This window comes from Myripristis murdjan, chromosome 9, assembly GCF_902150065.1.
Source record: "Myripristis murdjan chromosome 9, fMyrMur1.1, whole genome shotgun sequence".
Lineage (NCBI taxonomy): Eukaryota > Metazoa > Chordata > Actinopteri > Holocentriformes > Holocentridae > Myripristis > Myripristis murdjan.
Genome location: NC_043988.1, coordinates 34,768,642 through 34,789,273, shown reverse-complemented (window position 1 = coordinate 34,789,273; position 20,632 = coordinate 34,768,642). Strand labels below are relative to the sequence as shown.

Sequence of the window (20,632 nt, the reverse complement as noted above, 5' to 3'; positions counted from 1 at the left end):
TACTACTACCACTACTGACTACTATTACTACTACTACTACTACTACTACTACCACCACTACTACTACTACTACTACCACTACTACTACTATTACTACTGCTACATCAACAACAACAATAATAATAATAATGATGCTGTTTCCATAAGACTTGATCAGGGCACTTCATTGCTCTCACAATGTTTTACGTTACGTTACTCTAAGTGACTTTCTATGGCTTTACATCGTGAAAACTAACATGTCCAGGCTGGCGCTTTCACACACACACACACACACACACACACACACACACACACACACACACACACACACACACACACACACTCAGCCCTGTAACGGCGGGGTTACTGAGTCAGATGCTGAATTATCTAAATGAGGTTGTGAGCCTTCCAGCTGACAGCACGTGTGTGTCTGTGTGTGTGTGTGTGTGTGTGTGTGTGTGTGTGTCTGTATGTGTGTGTGTGTGTGTGTGTGCGTGTGTGTCTGTGTGCGCGTGCACTAAGGGACACACGTCTGTGCCACCAAAAAAATCTCACACTGCTCCATGCCTATTTGAGGCAAAGGCTGCTTTTTCACATTAAAAGCTTTCCATCAGTGAATGAGTGGGAGGCTTTTATTGTGAAGCAGGAAATGCTATGAATTTAAATGGGACTGTAAACAAGTGGCTTTCAGCAAACAGACATTTAGCCTGTGCTGTAAACCTGAGCTAACGTTACCACTTAAAAATCATTTGGCTGACACGTTAATGCTTTTAACAAACGATAACGGTGGATTATAATCTCTGTAATCTTTATGTTTCCACTTGGCACATCAGTTTTTAGGGCCAAATGCGAGTGAAACATCCTGTTAAGCCCCATCTAGGAAAGCTAGTTAGCCAGCAGCTTCATGAAAACCCTGACGGTCGTGAACAAATCAAACGTCGAGTCCAGCCTGGAGCCCCTCAGCCTCGGCAGAACTCTCCTGGAGGAGCTGAGACATGAAGCGGTGAAAATGTGTAAAGAAGGAAAAACACGGTGGGCAAAATGAGTTTTGAAAGGCAGAAATCTCAGCAGCCGCCCGGTTCATCAATAAATGTTTAGCAGCGATCGATTCATCACCGGCCTCGCGCTGAGGTGTGATGGTCGAGTTACTGCCTCTTTAATGTGGAAACAAACATAAATTAAGATTATAAAAGATTATTTGATTGTTTTAACGCGTGTCCGAGTGGCTGATGAGCACCGTCTCCTGAAAAATCCTCGTTTAGCGCCGATTCACGTCAGAAATCAGAGGATGAGCGTGAGAGCCGGGAGGCAGGATGAAGCCCCGAGCCTGCAGCCACTTTGATTTGATTTCTCATTTCTCATCAAACGGCAAAATGGTCGTCCTCTCTTCCTCCTCCTCCTCCTCGCTCTCTCTCTCTATCTCTCTCTCTCTCTCTCCAATTAGCATTCTGCTTAATCAATATGCACCCGGCGTCTCGTCTCCCTCGTATCCCTCCGCTGCCAGTGGAGGGAGGTCCGGTTATCACTACGCCTTCTGAAGGATAGTCCCGGAGCGGCGGAGTCCAGATAAAAGAATAAAGTCAAATTAAAAAGGCGGAAAAACACTCGTTTTTTTTTCTGTGTCTTTTCTCTCCCTCTGAGTCTCTGACAGCGTCGCTTTCTCTCCGCTCGCCGCCTCTCCAAATGAAAAAGATGAAAGACACAGACTCTCCTCTCCTCTGTTCTCCTTCTCTCTCTCTTCTTCTCTCTCTCTCCTTCTCTCCTCCTGTTCAGGAACTCACTGGAAGAAAAAAAATCTCCCTCTTGTTTCTCTCCCTCTTTCCATCCCTCCATCCCTGCCTGTATCTCAGGTTTCAGTTTCTCCTCTCTCTGTATCTTCGTCCATTTTACACAAAACACACTGTCGCAGTTTATTACATCATCATACAGCAGCTTTAGCTCAAATCTCAGAAATCCTAAAATCTTAATCAACATTTTACCATATTTGTTAATTTTATTTCAGCGCGGTGGTTTTCAAAGTCAGGCCCGGGGACCCCCGGGGGTCCTTGAGGGTCTTCCGGGGGGTCCTCAGCAAAATGAGGAGTCGTTTAATTTCATTTTAATTTCCCTGCCTCTGAATGCAGCCTCAGGCTTTCACAGGCATTTCAACACAAGACAGAAATCTGATCCACTCATCACTGATCTGACCTTTTAATATGTAACTTTGATTTAAAAAAAAAAATAAATAAAAATTTATTAATTTCCTACATAATATCGAGGGACTAAATTATTTATTACAATTTCTTACTAACTCATTGATTTCACAAGAAATCGAGTGACTTTGCTCGGGTTTCAAATTCACTGGACATCGTATCATAATCTGTCCAAGTGATTATTTTAATATTATGTTTTAACCTCAACACTTTCCATTTTGTTACGACACCTGGACAACTCCTCACTGAACACAAATTAAAAACTCTTTTCATGTCAGAGTCCTGAGGACAAAAATAACCACCAGCAGCTGAAGAACCTCTTTCTTTAGGGGCTGGTTCCTCACACACTCTCTGTGGTTCTTTAAAGTGCTAAAGGTTCTTCATGTTTATTGGAGTTATTTGGTGGCGGCAGCAGCTAATAATTCTTTTCCTTGTGGATTAATGTGCAGATTATTTCCTCAGTGAATGGATTAATGTCTCGCTCTATAAACCATCAGAAAACATTTTGAATAGCTCGTCTGGAACCCAGTGAAGGAACAAGGAACGTGGAGAACCGGACAACAACCACTTGTGTCGCTGGTTCTTTAAAGAACCTTTGGCTGAAAGGTTGTGTGTGGAACCAAACTCAGTTCTTCCATGGCACTTCACTCTGAAGAACCATTTCTGGTTCCAGTGAGCACCTTTATTTTCCTGTGTGTGGTTCTCTCTGCGTTCCTCTGTAAGTTGAATTCCCCGGCGCTGTGAAGTTGTTTTTGTCTTTGTGTTCTTGCTGTCTGAGTGAAGAGGAGCGGTGTTTAATTCATCCTGGCCCGGGACACAAACAAACAAACAAAAAAAAACAAACCCTGAGCGCTGCACCTCAGAGGCCCGGCGTTTGGCAGAGTGTTGGTTTATTTTATCAGGCTGAAGTTTGGAGCTGCGAGGCCGGTGAGCGGCGCCGTCGGGGGGGAGGGGCCTCTGATCAGACGCCCGGCGGCCCCAGGTGACGCTGTGATGCCCGACGGGTTGGTGGTTCGAGCGCCGCCAGGAGCTGCTCTCCCCCGGGCAGCCGGTCAGATTAAAAAAAAAAAAAAAAAAGAGGGCTATGATTTGATCAGCAGGTTTCAGTCCATCCACCTCTAACGCCTTTGATTTAATTTAATCAGAAACGACGAGGCGTCTGGAAGCGGGGAGGAGGAACAGCTTCCTAATCCCAGAGCCCCTCAAGCAGCTCTGATGCTTAAACTGACACTTCAGATTATCTGAGTAATAATCTGCAACTAGTTTCCATTAATACATTAAGATATGCTCAATTTCCTATGTCTGTATTTATCGTTGTAGGATTTATGTAGGATTAATGCACATATTCATGCATAATGAACATAATACACGCATTTTTTTTTTCTGATGCACATATTTTTACATTTCTTATTTCTATTTTTTCTTTAACTTCACTCTTTTTTTAATATATTTTCTCTTGAGAATGTGAGCAGAGAGCCATGTGCCTGCAGGTTCTCAGTCTAAACAAAGACCTTTCTGTCTCTCTGAGGCACCTTCGGGGTTCTTTAAGGAACCTCTTGCTAAAAGGGTCTTTGTGGAAGTTAAAGTGGATCCTCTGTGGCATCAACCATCATCAAGGGATCATGTTTGGTTGCAGGTAGCACCTTTACTTCCCGGTGTGTGGCTGACCGTCTGAGCAGCGTCAGGTTCTGTTTGCTGATGTGTCTGGTGGGCGTTTCTAAGGAACCCGAGCCACTTCAGTCTAATCTCAATCTAATCGATCAGGAGAGCGGAGAGCAGCGGTGAGCAGCGCCCGGCGGCGTGCACACCTGTGTCAGGTACGCTAGCCGTGAAAACCAGCGAATCAAACGTCCCCTTCGCTCTGCCTGCCGACGACACGCTCATAAAGGTTCATTTGAAACCTCTGAGCGTCGTCCTCAGCTGCAAGGCAGACATGAGTAAATTTCATCTCTCTCTCTCTCTCTCTCTCTCTCTCTCTCTCACACACACACACACACACACACGTGGAGCTGTCAGCCTGTTGCCCCGGCGGTTCTCTTGTATAAGCTGAAGGTTCAGGGGAAGGTGTTTTGTTTTGTTGTGTTTTTTTTTTTTTTGGAAAGCAGCGACACGTTTCGCTGGAGGCTCCTGTTGCTTTACTCGGATAACTTTCTAAGTTTCACCACATTTTCCATTTGCAGCTCAGCGACCGACTCTCAGCTACACGACGCCTTTAATAAATGTTTTGGTGCGTTCAGAGGCAGAGAGACAGAAGGACCCCGACTTTGGGAAATCGTCTCGTGACTCTTTTTGTCGACTGTACGAGACGCTGGAGACGGCCGACCTAAACTCCTGAGTCCAGCTTAAGCATTCTAATATAATTATTTTTTTAATTAATGATGAGAATGTGTGTGCATGTTTCTGGCTTTGCCCACACACACACACACACACACACAAACAGTTTCATACATCTGGCCCCAGATCCTGAGACAGTTTTTGACTAAACTCTTAAATTCCATGCAAAAGTTTCCATTTGAACGGGATTACATTTATCAGAGAAGCTCTGTGTTTGACTAAAACTCACTGAGGTCTGAAAAATACAGACATGTCTGATGTGGACAGGATCGATATCGCTGGAAACGACCTGCTGTCCCTCTGTAACGAGGTTTATTCAGCTGAACCAAACCAGACTGAAGCTGTGTGTGGATTTGAATGTGGACCATTCAGAGCTCCTCCACAACCCGGCGTGTTCAAGCAGGACGTCCAGAAACGCCTCTGATGCGTTCAGGCGTCTCGGCCCTCGCTGGGTCACGGCGACGCTTCTCTGACCCGTCCGTGTTTGACCTCAGTCGGGCCGGACGGGAGTGCCTCGCCACCTGGAGACGCTGCGGCTCGCTGGCTGTGCACCTCCAAGTGCCGCCGCTCTTCTCTTCCACTGTTTCCACATTTAATCTGTTAGTCTGTTAATCTGCTGTCACACACCTCAACACAAACACGCAACATGCAGCCCTGCAGCGGTTTACAAAGTGGGGTCCGCGGCCCTCCACGGGGTCCTCAGAAAAATGAGGAATCATTTAAATGCTTGTGAAAATATTTAAACACAAGAAATCTGACAATAATAATAATATGATATTATATTGTATTATTAATTCATATAGTTTTGTGATATAGTTTTCTTGAAATTGTTTGAAATATTCTTTATTTTTTTCTTTCTTTTTATTTTATTATTATTATTATTATTATTATTATTATTATTATTATTTTGTTTTTTCTGGTGAAATCAAAGTGAATTTGCTCAGATTTCAAAGGCTAAACCATTTACACCTCAAGCAAAATGTTTTTTTCTGTTTGTTTGTTTGTTTGTTTTTTCTTCCCCAGATCAGGGGCCCTGTAGGACAAACTCTCTTGGACTTGGGGTCCGTGGGTCGAGTCGAGGAGCACCTAAACTTTTTTGGGATTTTTTTTTTTTAAGTCAGTGATTGTTCTTTTCCTTCAGTGAGTTTCTGCTGCAGTTTTGCTCTCGCCTCTGTTGGAAAGTCCAGCCCAGAGATCAGATTTAACCTCAGAACGAGACAAACTGTGTTTCCAGTCGGTCTGCAGAGGAGAGGAGAGGAACCTGCCCTCACGGTTTGTCACCTTCCTGTTGTCACGTCTCATTTTTCCACTTCATAGAATCCAGTTTGAACTGGTTTGTGTTTTATTTATGTGTTTTATTTGTTTGTGTTTGTTGTTTTATTTATAATCTCATGGAAAGGACCGTGCTGTTCTCTTTTCTAAAAACCAGCTTTTACTTTAACAGCTGTTTCACCAGTGAAGCAGATTTTTACACCAGGACTTTCACAGCTGCTGAGGGGAAACATCAGCTTTCAGTCTCTTTTCCAACAAGAGCCAACATCAGAAGCAGGTCAGAGGGTTAAAGGAGTCTCACCTTCCTCGGTCTCGTGCCACACGATGCCCTCCAGGTTGACGCTGGTCCCGGGCTGGCAGGGCCCCAGGCAGGCCGAGTCGCCCTCCAGCCCCCCCGCCAGCCCTCCGTCCTGCGTGTTGGTGCCGATGGACCTCGTCCTCACCGCCAGCTGCTTGGGGTTGGAGGGCGGCAGGGCCGGAGGGGAGAAGGAGGGGGCCGAGGGCAGGGAGGCCCCCGGGGCCCCCGGGTGGCCCGGAGCCGGGGGTGCTGGCACTGTGAACATGGGATCCACCTGGAGGAGAGAGGCACAGTTATCACACTGAAATAATTTGTGGATTAATCAGTCGGCAGCAGAGAATTAATTATAATTTCAATAATCTAAATTGTTTTCGTCATTTATCAGTTAAAACCATCAGAGTGGATTCCAGCTTCACTGAGATCATTACGATGTTAGGACTCTTCTTTTTCTCTCTTTATGTAATTATAACATTAATACTTTAGGTTTTTGGCTGCTGCTCAGACTGAGGAAGACACTTGAAGCCGTCACTTTGGGCTCTGATCATTTCCCATCAGGCCTCTGCATTATGTTTGACACTTTACAAACTAAACAATTAATCTGACAAATATAATACATTAAACTGACAACAGTAATAATGATGATAGTTGCAGCGTGAGACTCTTGCAGATTGTTGTTGTTTTAGTTTCAGCTCACTTTAATTCTGTTCAGGTCGATTTAATTGGCTTTTATCTTTGGGGTTTATTAACTCGTTAATTCAGTTTAGTTTCAGTTGGAGCAAACTGAGATCCACCCCTGCAGGAGGAGAGAGAGGGGGAAATGAGATAAAAATATAACAATATCTTTGTCTTTCTATTAGTTTGGTGAGTTCCAGCCGCTGATATGTGAATGTGGGATCCTGCTGCATCAGGAGGAGCTGGAAGAGGAGACTTGTTCTTCAAATGTCACATCACACACTTTACAATCTTCACTGTCTAATAATATCAAATGGCACTTGCTTTTTTGCACATCTCAACGATCTCCTTCCTTTTTTTCTCGTCTCCTCCCTTACACCTGCATCTCCCTTTCATTTAATTCCACCTTGATTCATCAGTCTATTTCAAAAGTGAACATGAATATGAACATGAATATGAATATGTTCTGGATCCAGCCATCGCGTACAGCTGGATATTATCTTAATTAAAATCCACAGTTTGCAATTTAGCCAATTAGATGCCACTTTTATTCGCAGCAATTTAGTAAAATCAACAGTCGTGCAAATAATAAGGCGGCATCGCTGGAGCCCTTCCAGAGTGATATGAAGCAACACAAATTATTATTTCTTCCTGCCACTTCTGGCTTTTAACAAACAAGGAAACAAGAGAGAGACGGTAACAACGGAACAGTGTGTCCCCTAAATCTCCTGCAACATTACTTGAACAATATGTTGATTATTTATTGACTTTAGCCACCTTAAGCTTGAAAGAGATGATGATCGTGTGGTTTTAGAAATAAACCGCATTACTACCATGTGCTATAGGCCTTAGCATGACTGCTACATAGACATTATAATGATAAAGTAAACAGCTCCAATAAATAGTGCAGATTTTGATCACCAAACTGTGAAGGTCTGACATTGTCTCTGGTCAAAGTTCCTCTCTGCTCGTCTCGGCTCTTAGTTCAGTGATTTTGCTGATGAGCCATCACTTGGGCATCACTCTTGGTGCCCAAACCAAGACTTGCTGAAGGGAAATTCTTCTGTCTCTTGTCCCCCCCCCCAACAAGCACAGGTGTCACTCAGGTATGCAGTGATGTGGACTGTTACGCGTCCTGCATTTCGGACGCATTACACACGCAATGGATAATGTCGCTCAGTGGCTACACAACTCTTGTCTCACCCTTAATGTGAGCAAAACTGTAAGCATGTATTTCACAAACCGTTATGAGTTGAGAGATTGCCCAAATATTTATGTAAATGGGCAAACTATTAAGAATGTACGTGAAATTAAATATTTAGGAGTCACACTTGACCCGACCTTAAGCTTTAAGAAGCACGCGAAAAAACTAGCTAACTCGCTGAAGTTCAACATGGCTAACTACCGACACATAAGGAGTTCTCTGACACTTGAAGCATCAAATACATACCTGAATGTAATGATACTCTCTCACCTTTCTTACTGCATGTCAAGTTGGTCGCAAGCAGGCAAAACAACACAACGATCTCTTGAATCACTATACAAAAACGCCCTCAAAACCCATGATAAGAAATCCCGAAACTATCATCACTGTCATATCCTTGATAAGTATAATATGCTGACTTTTGAAAATTTGATTATGTACTCAAATGTTTGTCTATTGTTTAAGATCATCCATAATGATGCTCCTCCCCCTCTGAGACAGTTTGTGACTCTGAACTCTGAAATAATGACCCGAGCCACTAGATCAACTACTCAGGGGGCGTGCAGGATCCCACAACGTAAGACTGCTTTTGGTAAATCGTCTTTCATCTTCACTGCCATAAAACCAAACTCACAACCACAACAAATCTACACACTTTTTCCCGCTTAACAAAGCAGTGGCTACTGTCACACCAGAGCTGCTCGCACCTGTAGTCGCACCTGCGGCTGTGTGCGTGTGTGTGTGTGTGTGTGTGTGTGTGTGTGTGTGTGTAAGCACATGCGGGGGGGGGATTTTGGGTTTTAAGGGTCTGAGATTTGTATTAGCTTTGTAAGTAACTATGGCCGATGGTTTATTAGTTTACAATATTTTAATGATTGTACATTTGTTTGTTCAGGGACTAAGGGTGGAAATTAGCTCTAGGGCTATAGCCTTGTACAGTGCATCTCTCCCTTTCGGGTTAATGTCCCCTGTACCTTGTCCCTGTTTTCAAAAAATAAATAAATCAAATCAAATTAAAATCCAGACGACGCAGTAAACTGACCGACCGTGCATCCAGGAGACCGGAGTTAACAACAAGCGCACCCAAACATCTACCTAAGTTTGGCTGTCAGGAAGATGTGAGACTTGAGCTGCCAGGTAAAGGGTGTGTTTTTTGTTTTTGTTGGGGTTTTTTTGCAGACAAAAGCTACACGATTCACAAAATGGATTACCTCTGCGTAACGTCCAAGTGTGTGTGAGCGGCAGGCAGCAGGTTTGCTGGGACTGAACTGAAAGGTAAGCCGGTTCAGTCGCTCTGCTTTGAGTCGGCCTCCTTCACTGGATCAATGCCGCTCAGCAAATGAGACAACAAAGGCTCAGCACCTTGAAACTGCAATAAATTTGCTTATTTTGTATCCAATTTGTCTTTTCTTTCGCTGTGTTTTAAACATCCCTTCATTACCTGCTAGAAATGAGCATCTAATCCAATGCATTTCTTTATTTTCCACAGTTTTAACAAACGACTGATGTTTGGACCTCCGCTCTCTGTCCATGGTGCTGAAATCTGCGCCAAAATAAATCAGATAAAAGCCGTTTTTACTGCTCTCTCTCTCAGTCGACTGTTAAAACACTTTTCAGAAGCACAGAAGCCCCGTCTGCTCTGGCTGCTCAGAGACCGAGTCCTGCACTAAACACCTTAAAACTTCCATTAACAGCCTCGGGCTTTTATTTGCCTCACTCACTGAATCCAGCCGCTCCATATGCAGGACAGACCTGCCTTTCATTCCTTTTGGACAAAACCCTGCTCAGCACACACAGGGAATGCTATCACATTGTGACTTCAAACCAATAAGTATTGATTTGAATATTACAAAAATTAGGCGACCAAATAACACCAACTGATTGATGTCAAATTATGGTAAAAATAAAAACAAAACTGCATCCGTAGTAGAAAAAAACCCCAAAAAAACAAAAAACAGTTAATTTCAACTAGGGATGTCACGATTATAGATTTTCTTGGTACGATTATTGTCAGAGAAATGATCACGATTTTACGATTATTATATATTAATTAATTTCACACTATAAATGTATAGTGTGACACACTATACATTTATATGTATCACATGAACACTCCTTATAGATCTTCATGTTTCATTTATTTCCATGCCAACATAACAAAAATAATATTTAGCTGCCCTTTGAAACATAAATAACACTGTAACAGTGAAAATAAATTACAATGTTACAATGTTACATGCTTTTTATGGTTGTAGAATTGTGCAATGAGTGAGTGCTTTTGCACACCATCGGAAAGCTCCGGTTCTCCGGCTTTTAGAAACCGAAAAAAAAAAAAAAATTCGGTCGCACCATTAACGGGGACTCTTCTGTGATTGGACGATTGAAGTGTCAGTAGTCCTAAGGAGTTACCGTAATGGTACTGTATATAGGCGCAAAGCTCTGTTTCTCCAGTTTCCGACGTTTTTTTAAGTTTCTGTATGTCGGTATGTCATAAACGGTCTAGGAGATAAAGATATGTAAAGTAGGCATGCCGAATCCTGTCGGCGCCGACATCATCGGTTTAAGAGACATGTTTGCTGTCTTCCCCGGGCTTCATGAACCTGCGGTCCATCCTGTGGGTTGCAGTGCGTCACCATAGACATACCGGTATATGTCTGGTGCGTCACTGAAGGCTAACGAGACTCACTTTCAACGGCACACGGAGCGCCTGATTGTCAACAACCAAGTCCCGCCCCCGCCCTACTTCTGATTGGCTAGTAGGCCTAGTTAGTGTGGTTGAGAACGAAAGCTGCATTTCTATTGGATCCAGAGAAATATCTGGGCGAACCCAGTTTTTTTTTTTTTTTTTGCAGTTTGCAGTTGTTTTGGTTCCGTGCGACTTGCGCTGCTTATGGTTCCGCGTCCAGCATGATCTTAGGAAAGTGACGGTGTTTAGGAACCTTCACGAATAATTAACCATGGAGTTTAAAATCGCAGATATTCGTGAAATCAAATAATCGTGACATCCCTAATTTCAACCCGGCCTCGAGCTGAGAGCCGCCTTTATTTGTCAAAAAACGCAGATACAACCAACCAAAGGGACTCGGCTTTTAAATGAAATTTTAGGTAAGTCCATATTTTCAGTGTATTTCTGAGTATTTCTGTGACGTCGTGCCGCATTTTGCTGAAACAACGCCCCTGCCAACCTTTGTAACGTTCCCCCTGCAGAACGCCATCACGCTCAAACTGAACCATGCCTCCACCTAACAGAGTAAAAACACCAGTATTATATGAGACGTGTTTTTTTTTCTTCACAAAAGAAATGAAACCCCATTTTCCACAGCCTGTAAGTGATCTTAGCCATTGTCATCACTATGGTTACTTGCACTGAAACACTGAGCCAGCGGCGTCTTTAAAAGCCCTTCTCTTCTCCTCGCCGCTCATTACGCTCCCAATTACAACTGCACAGGGAAATAATTCTGCTGAGAGAGCAGCGGCAATCAGCAATGAAAGAGTTTTTTTCTCCGCGTTATGACTCAATAAAGATTACGGGCTTGACAGATCTCGCCGCGTGATATTCTTGAGTGATTTCTCCGCTTGCTGGCGACGCCGGGTCTGTAAACACCGGAGAAAAGCAGCGGCGCTCCGTCAGCCCGGACGAGCCGAGGCTGACGGATGAAGGAGTCGTCCTCTGCTCTCTCTCTCTTTTTTTTTTTTTTTTTTTTAATGAAGATCAATCAGTTTCTCGCGCAGGATCGCTCTGTGAATCTGACGTGAAGTGAATTTCTTTCTCTGCTTCTTCTGGAGAGGAAAACCAGAGAGCCAGGCTGCTCTGTGCTTTTGTTTTGAAAAGGCTCTGATGTTCTGACATAGCGTGGCAGGGTTGCAGGTTCAATCACGTGTGCAGCTCAACTCGTAGAGCAAGGCATCAACACCTGCAGCGTTAAAGGCTGAATTCCCCTAAATCTGCCAAAAATCTCACCAGCTGCTGTAAAAAAAAAAAAAATAAATAAAAAATATATTATTTATGTGCTTCTCAATCTGGTGTCGAAGGAATATTTTAATTTCACTATTATTTCACTTTTTACTCTTCACCTGCTTATTTAACCATTTAACTGTGAAATAGTTCATGCAGTGCAGCATCCCTGTGTATTTAAGGTGTATATAAGCAGACTTTTTACATACGCTCAGTTTCTTATTTCTATATTTATCGTTGTAATATTTGCAGGATCAGTGTGCATATTTACACATAATGCACCTTTTGTTTAGCAAATTTCTAATGCACAAATTTTAGTATTTCTATTTTTTTTTTTTTCTATTTCTTCTAATCTCACTTATGCTTATAATATACTGTTCTCTTGAGAATTTGAGCAGCTGCGGCTGTCCCAGTTTCCCCTCGGGGATCAATAATGTGTTTCTGATTCTGATTATCATTTCATCATTGATTCCTTTAATGTGCAGCTGAGAGCTCACTTGCTGTATTGTGAAAGCATTCTTTTTTAATCTGCATGTATGTTTCAATCATTTATCAACTGTTTACATTTTATCATGTTTTGATTTGTAAAATGTGCTTATAAATAAAATTATCTAGAAGTTCCCGATGACAGAAGGCATAAGAATGACTGTTGTGTTCACAGGTTTCACACGTTTCCCTGTTATTCTGCCAGTCTACAGCACAGACACTTCTGGAAAAACTCAGTTTATCAGATGGGATCCGTCAGCTATGTGCCTGCGGCCTGATGTGGATCCATGTGGGCTCCCAGACACCAACAAGGCTGAGAGCCACCGTGCCCGTGTTAAAAATACAACAAAAAAAAAACAGCACTAAAACAAAAGAGAGCAGGTCTTCTGTGCTTTCTGAACCGTCTGTTCACTCCCACACACACACACACACACACACACACAGTTACTGACAAAACCCCCACACAGGCTTTCTATACCAAATCACAAAGCAAATTAAATATAAAAGAAGATGCGCACTCCCCTGTGATTTCTGCACCGCCATTAACGCCCAGAATAACACTCCATCGCAACACACACACACACACAAACTGCAAATCACAGAGCAAAATAACCATAAAAAAACAACAAACCCTGTTCCCTTGTGCCTTTAAACGCTCCTGCCAAATTATCTTTTCTCGCACAGTTTCTTAATTAAAAATCCTGCAGCACACGGGCTGAAAACACAACAACACAACAACGACTGCAGGCGACCCGAGCGCTACAGCGGCGGGCCTCCGACTCCACGGTTGCCAGTTTGGATCCCCAGAAAATATGTAAAGTGATGAAGCGACCTGCCTCGGCCCCGGGTGCAGGCTGAAGAGCTGAGCCTGTGATCACGTTTTTATTTTAAGTTATTTTCAGTGTTTTGCTCAAATGCTGCAGCTTGCATTAGGCCAGGCTCAGGCTCACCTAATCCGACTGTTGTCACACCGTTAAATACACATTATCAGTCAGAAACCAACACTGGCAAAGTGGATAATGACAATATCAACAACAACAAGTCCCGGTACCCATTTTTTGAAGAATTTAAACACCTCTTTTCTTGTTATTTTCCTATTTAAGTTGGAAAGTAGATCCGGCAGGTAGCGTCTGCAGGAAATTTCCACATAGTAACCTTACGCCAGGAAGAAATGACCTGATAGCACTTGGATAAAAAAAACTGCACACATAAAAAAATGGGTACCGGGACTCTTTTCAGTGAAGAGCTGCCATCACAAAAACTTCACAGGGAAATGCACCTAATTCGGCTGTTATGACACCATTAAATGCACGTTATCAGTTATTACTGTCCCCATCAGCTTCCAGAAGGTGGTCGCTAATCTTCCTGGGGTCCAGATAAAAACAGCAACACTGAAAACAAGCAGTAATTAATATTATATTATATCAATAACACACAAAAAATGTAAAGATGATAAAACAAGTCCTTGATCTATTTCAGAGCAAACTCCTCCTCCTCTCCTCAGCAGCCCACAGAGCCCCGCTAACTGTCCTGCCCTCAGTTTTTATTTTCAGCCTCTTTCATCCTCTTTGCTGCTCCAGGTTCGCTGGTTAACACTAATTGGCTGCCTTTGGAGTCGTTGTTGGAAGGCGAGCGGTGCAGCGGTGCCGGCGCCCTCTGACCTCCTGCTCCGACGAGAAAAAACTCTCCGGTCTGATCAAAGAGAAGACGTGAGGCTTCGTGTTGAACCTCATCCTGTATCACGTGGAGTCACTCAGAGCGGCGGTTTGTCAATTTATTACACTGCATATTGATAAGCGTCCTATAATTTCCACTGTCTGTTCTAACCGCTCATCTGGTGGCTCTTTCCTGCTGCATAGGAACTGACACTTTTTACGTTTCTGGTTTGTTTGTAATAAACAGAAGATGAAAAACATGGTAGTTGGCATGTGCAGCAATAGCCGCCAGACAAAGAAAAGAGAAACTCAAACTCCATCAACAGGAAAAACAAAGTCCCGCCCACACTGTTTGATTGACAGGTGATCTCCGGGATGCAACCACAGAGGAAAAAAACTTGCAGAAAGTCCGCTAGGGGTGCAGACATCACCACACTTCACGGATTTAATAATTATTAAATATTAATTTTACCTCAAAAGGTAGAGGAGGTTCCACCTGTCCATCTAACAGCAGCTCTGCCATAAACTCTACCTTTTAACAAAGTTTATCATGTTCACTTTGTGTTGACATTGTGCAGAATGTGTCACTTTAATTCTGTGTTTATTACTGGGGTTGTAGTTTGCAGAGGTCTGCTACTGGACTGCATTATACTGAGAGGGGTTTCTAGTTTTTTTGTCCTTCCTATTTGAATACAATAAGGGGGGACAGAATAGTGGAAACACCTCAGTAAAATGCAGTCCAGTCCAACAGCAGCACTAACTATGAGCTCAATGCCAAACACAGAAGTGAATGAACACCTCTGTTACCGTGACAACAAGACAAGCTGAGCATTACAGGCAGCAGGAGAGGAAACGTTATGGCACAACAGCTGGATTAGATTAGATTAGATTAGATTATGCAGGTGGAGCTGATAAAGCGGATGCTGAGTGTCGATACACAAATACATATATATGAGGGGTGTGACGACCCTACTGCACTTTGTAGGTGTGCTGTGTGTTGAACGGTTTGTTTTTCACCGTTGGGTTTTTACACCTCTGACACACACACACACACACACACACACACACACACACACACGTAAACCATCAAAACACTCGGCGTCTTCCAGCCACATCCAGTGTGAAGCCAATACAAAGTCAGTGGAGAGGGGAGCAGCGTTAACTTCGTCAATAAAGACGATGATGAAAAATGTTCATCAATGACCTTTTTCCATGAAAAAGACGAGACGAGATATAAATAGATCATAGATAAGAAAAACTGTGACGACACGTATGTTTGGTTTTTGCTGACAAGGCAAAACTGTTATAAGTCGACTGTCAGACGTTCAAAAATCCACCCTCCGCTGCGTCTCTCAAAGTATAACCTCACAGTGTGCAGCCTTGTGATTGGCTGGAGTTCAGTGTGCTGCCCTGTGATTGGCTGGAGTTCAGTGTGCAGCCCTGTCATTGGCTGGAGTTCAGTGTGCCGCCCTGTCATTGGCTGGAGTTCAGTGTGCCGCCCTGTCATTGGCTGGCGTTCAGTGTGCTGCCCTGTGATTGGCTGGCGTTCAGTGTGCTGCCCTGTGATTGGCTGGAGTTCAGTGTGCCACCTTGTAATTGGCTGGAGTTCAGTGTGCTGCCCTGTCATTGGCTGGAGTTCAGTGTGCCGCCTTGTAATTGGTTGAACTGGTTAAATAAGGGCAGAGCCACACAGAGTTCAGTGTGCTTCAAACACTCAGTCAAGAAAACAAGCAGAGATCTGAGTTCACACTTTCCCGCTGACCTTCCTGAGTTACAGGTGAAGCAGGTAAATAAATCGAGCCACAACGGCTGAAGAGAGGAAGTCGAGTTTGTGGGTTTGCAGTAAAGCAGCTCCTGTTCCTCTGCTCTGCTTCAGTAAACACATGCAGTTCAGACTGAATCTGAAATCATCTGTGTGAAAAGTCACTGAAAAATCACAACAATGCATTCGACTAAACTGAGACTAAAACTAATAAGTATTTTAGTCAAAAGCCTAAAGACTAACATTTCACTTCACAGCTGCCAAAATGAACCGTGGAGGGATGAGGCTGAGAAAAACGGCCAAAAAAAACAACAAGAGAGTCTTCCAGTGACGGTTTATTTAGTCACAGTCTGACCTTTGTTATCAAGCTGTATTTGAACGTGTCTGTCAGTGGCTTTACGTGATGACAGTGAACACGTCGTCGTGAATCTGGAAGCGCTGATGAGAGCTGAGCCACAAAGATGGAGACGGAGCGGAGGGGGAAAAAAAAGAAAAGAAAAGAAAAAAAAAGGAAAAACAGGATCTCGAGGATTACGACTTGAACGAAACCACACAGGAGCAAAACACACAAAGACCAAAATAACAATAAAATATGCATGTTCCCTGCAGCCCTGCGCGCACGCTGGCATTTATCTTCTGTTAGGAAACCTACAGACTCACAAAGCACAAGACAAAACCACGAGCCGGCATAATGAAAACGACAAGTGTGTGTGTGTGTGTGTGTGTGTGTGTGTGTGTGTGTGTGTGTCCTCCCCGTCACACAGTCACACACCAACACTCCTCTGTGTAATATAACATGAAAGACACACACACAGACGCTGAATGAATGAGGGATGGAGGCATTTTTCCTCATTCCAGTCACACAAAAGGATCGGCGGAGAAAAATCACACCAAGGCCCGAATCACAAAATCAGAGAGAGAAACTAAAATAACACGAAAAAAAAAAAAAAAAAAAAAAAAACAGAGACACGGTGAGGAAAAGAAAACATCTGCTGCCTCCACTAAAATAGATGAATCTGGATTAAAGCAAAGACTCTGTTTGGTTTCATTGTGTTACTGGGGGAAAAAAAAGGAAAAAAAAAATCACATGTACAGGAGATTAAATGGTTAGTTTGCAGCGAAAATTCAATACAAGTCAGGTCTTTTTTTTTTTTTTTTTTTTTTAATGTTTCCCACTCTGTGCACTTGAATCCTTCCCCTGCTGGATTCACCCAAATTCATCAAGGAAGCAGCAGCGAGGGAGCCGGCCGCCTTTCCATTAATTCCGCCTCTAAAATCTATAATTAAACAAAGGAGGATTTTTTTTTTTTTAATCTTTACTTTTTTTTTAGTTTCTATCCTTGTTTTTTTTTTTTTATCTTCAGTCACATTTCTATGTGCCTCCGACTGCAGAGCTCGATTGTGTGTGTGTGTTTAAAAATGCCAATAAAGAATTTTAATCAGTGTTTCCGCGCGTCGGAGGAGCTCGGGAACGACACCGAGCGACTCGCTCCGCGTCGAGGATTCAGCCTCAGACTCTGACCACACAGGACAAATTAAAATTTAATATCAAGAGCCGACAGGAAATCACATAAAGTTCTGTCTTTTTCAGATGAGGATGTAAAAAAGACTAATAATATACATAATAAAATACAGCGAAAAATTAGGAAACACTTCAAAGAGAAGGGAGTTTTAATAAAGCCAACAACAACTAATGCTGATAATAATAATGATTTTAAAAAAAAATTTATATATCTTTTTCCTAAAGGTTGTGTTTAAGAATAGAGAGATTTAGTACACTGCAAGTACAGTAAAATAAATTTACAGTAAAATAAATTTTAAAAATTAGAAAAAAAAACACTCAAACATTCAAAACAAGTGATCAAAAAAATAACAATAATTAAAAAAAAATATATAATAATAATAATAGTTAGGCCATTTATGAATCTTGCCCCTGACAAAAACCTCACATAACAGAATAAAAGACTAAAACTAACACTGGAACTAATAAAAACTAAAATGAAAAAAAAAAAAAAACACATTTCAAAAACAAAAACTCCATATTACAACTAACATCGCAAAACAGAAAATAATAAAAAATGAAATGTGAACTTGGGACCGGGAGGCGTCAAAACTTTTTCCTGTTGACAGTTTTTACATTTTGGGCTGGTCGTTTCATTCCGTCACCATCCTAGGAAAGGAAAACCCGTGGTTAGCTTAGCCAGGAGGCGCCCAATCTGGCAACTTTGCTCAGGCGTAAATTTTCCCGCCACAGATCCGGTTATTTTCGGCCAATCAGAGGCCAGCAGGAAGCGGAGGCGGGCTTTTCATTCAGTCCTGCTGTTTTCATTCGTTTTTTATTTTTATTTCCTTCGTACTTTTTGTTTTCAATTTCAGTTTTTGTTCCTTTTTAAAGCGGCTTTGCTCGTTTCATTTTTATTTCTTCAAAATACTGCATTTTAGTTTTTTATTAGTTTCACTGTTATTTTTAGTCTTTTATTTTGTAACATGGGGTTAAAAAGTTTTGTGTCATAAAACTCAACGATGTATCTACTCAGAGCAGATGGACAACCAAATACTTCAAACTGAAGACATTTTCTCTGTAATTTTAGTTTATTTTGGTGAAATTTTACAGTTTCTGTTAGTTACCATTTTATTTAATTTTTTTTTATTATTTTTGTAAAGCCTCGTTTTTTTATTTCAGTCGAAAACGTGTCACACCTAGTTTTTGTTCTCTCATGTGTGTTTGTTCACGATAATAACTCTGGTTTCTGTGTTAACGGGTGATTTATGTGCAAGTAAGTAATTTACACACACACACACACACACACACACACACACACACACACACAGCGCTGGGGGTCGGCGACCTTAACGAACGTCTCGCTGCTGAAAACATGAAACGATATTTCTACAGCGATCTGCCGATAACGACTGACCGACTGAACAGCCTGATATCTGAGGCAGGTGCTGACAGAAACAATAAGGAGGAGGAGAAGGAAAATAAATGAATTAATCAGGAAACATTTGGAAGAAAAAAACTGCTTAAAAAAATGTAAAATGTAATTAAATTAAATTTCAGAAACGACACGGAGGCTAAAAATCTGCATCGGCACGGCGCCTCGTTTCCTCCTCGGGTTCGTTTCCTCTCTTGCTTCATCTCCTCCTCCTCCTCCTCTTCCTCTTTCCTCCTCCTCCATTTTCCCTCTTCCCCTTCCCCTGTCCTTGCCTCCTCTCGCTTCCTCTTCCTCCTCCTCCTCCTCCTCCTCCTCCTCTCCTATTAAATCCCCTCAGCGAGCACACACACTGACACACTGACAGGTTTTTTTTTCCAGACAGAAATCATCCTTGTCTTTATTGTTGAGCTGCAGAAAGAGGAGCCCATGTGTGTGTGTGCGTGCATAAGTGTGTGTGTGTGTGCATGTGTGTGCGAGACAGTGCAAGAGAAAGTGTGTGTGTGCGTGTGTGTGTTTGCGAGCGGTAGCCATCTTTTTTTCATTTTCGTTCTCCTGCCTCTCTCATCTCCCCGTCTCTCTTTCTCGTCGCCGCGCTCTGTAACAGCATGAGCACACACACACACACACACACACACGCACACACACACAAACAAAAACCACTTCCCTTGCTTTTCCTGGTGAACGAGAGGCTCTAATGGCATTTAGACAGACGGAGTGGAAAATGTGGACATTACTCAGCGCCGTAATAACTCCCTGCTCCTCAGCGGCAAAGCAGCCACTGTTTCCTCTCAGTTCAACACAAAACGATCCATTAAAAACAACGGTCAGGCCGATTCTGCACAAACTAAACCCACCAAAGACGCCATACGGAGCGATTAGAGATCAGGGTCTTTCAGGTGATGGCGGCCGTGTTGGAGGCCTGAACAAAAGTGAGCAGGTTCTTTTCTTAAGCGATCATTAAATCAGCGCCTGTGTGAACACAGACTGTTATATTGCAATAGTGATCAGAATAAAAGCCCAATAAGAATAAAAATACTTCATGTTATTGCCTCAATCAGAAGAGACCGGCCGAATCTGAAGGAATTTTCAGGTTGAGAGAGCTGCTGTAAACCTTTAATAATCTGTTCAATAGGAAAATATCAGCACCTAATAACCATGTCAACTGTTAATTAGGGCTGGGCGATATGGACCAAAAGTCATATCCCGATATATTTTGGCTGAATATCGATATACGATATATATCCCGATATTTTTCCCGCAATGTGAGAGCAAATGTTCAGTTAAGTCAAAGCCAAATGTGACATGACGGGGCTGGAGCTTTATTGGGTTGTGGATGGCTTGTGGCTGGGGCTTCTGCAGTGTTCCTGGTAGTAGGGAGTTTAAGCAACGACGGATTTTGCGGCGGCTACATCGTGCCGGCGTTGTCTGCCGTAGTATCCTGATCTACAACGACGAAAGGATCATTCTCACGTAGTCGCTACAACGCGTGATATAGGCGTGTCAGTTAAATAGTTTTCCTCGTATTTCTGAAATTAAATGTGTTCTTGCACATCATGCAGGTCACGTACTGAACTATCCCTTCACACTCCGATCAGATGTGTGCTTAATTGTCAATAAGTAATTATTATTATTAATATATTATTATTATTATTATTATTATTATTATTATTATTATTATTAATTAAATCTTTAAATTATTGTCCGAAATGCACACATCTTTCCGTATTGCTCTCTACCTGCACTTGGCATAATGACAATACATTTGAATAGCAAAACAACTATTCACACTCACTATGAGTGTAATACTTTTAATTAATAAAACTGCACAGCGTTAATGCTGAGGAAAACGCTGCCGCTGTTGCAGCAGTTTGCTTAATGACTACTGTG

General features: G+C 42.5%; 1 protein-coding gene across 1 annotated transcript in view; it reads right to left on the bottom strand.

Annotated features, from left to right (window-relative positions):
- Positions 1–20,632, bottom strand: part of znf608 (zinc finger protein 608) — a 69,500-nt gene that overhangs the window by 24,117 nt on the left and 24,751 nt on the right. Inside the window, exon 2 of the mRNA XM_030059240.1 lies at positions 6,079–6,349. Within this exon, the coding sequence (XP_029915100.1) occupies positions 6,079–6,349 (271 nt within the window). The remainder of the gene's footprint in view (positions 1–6,078; positions 6,350–20,632) is intronic.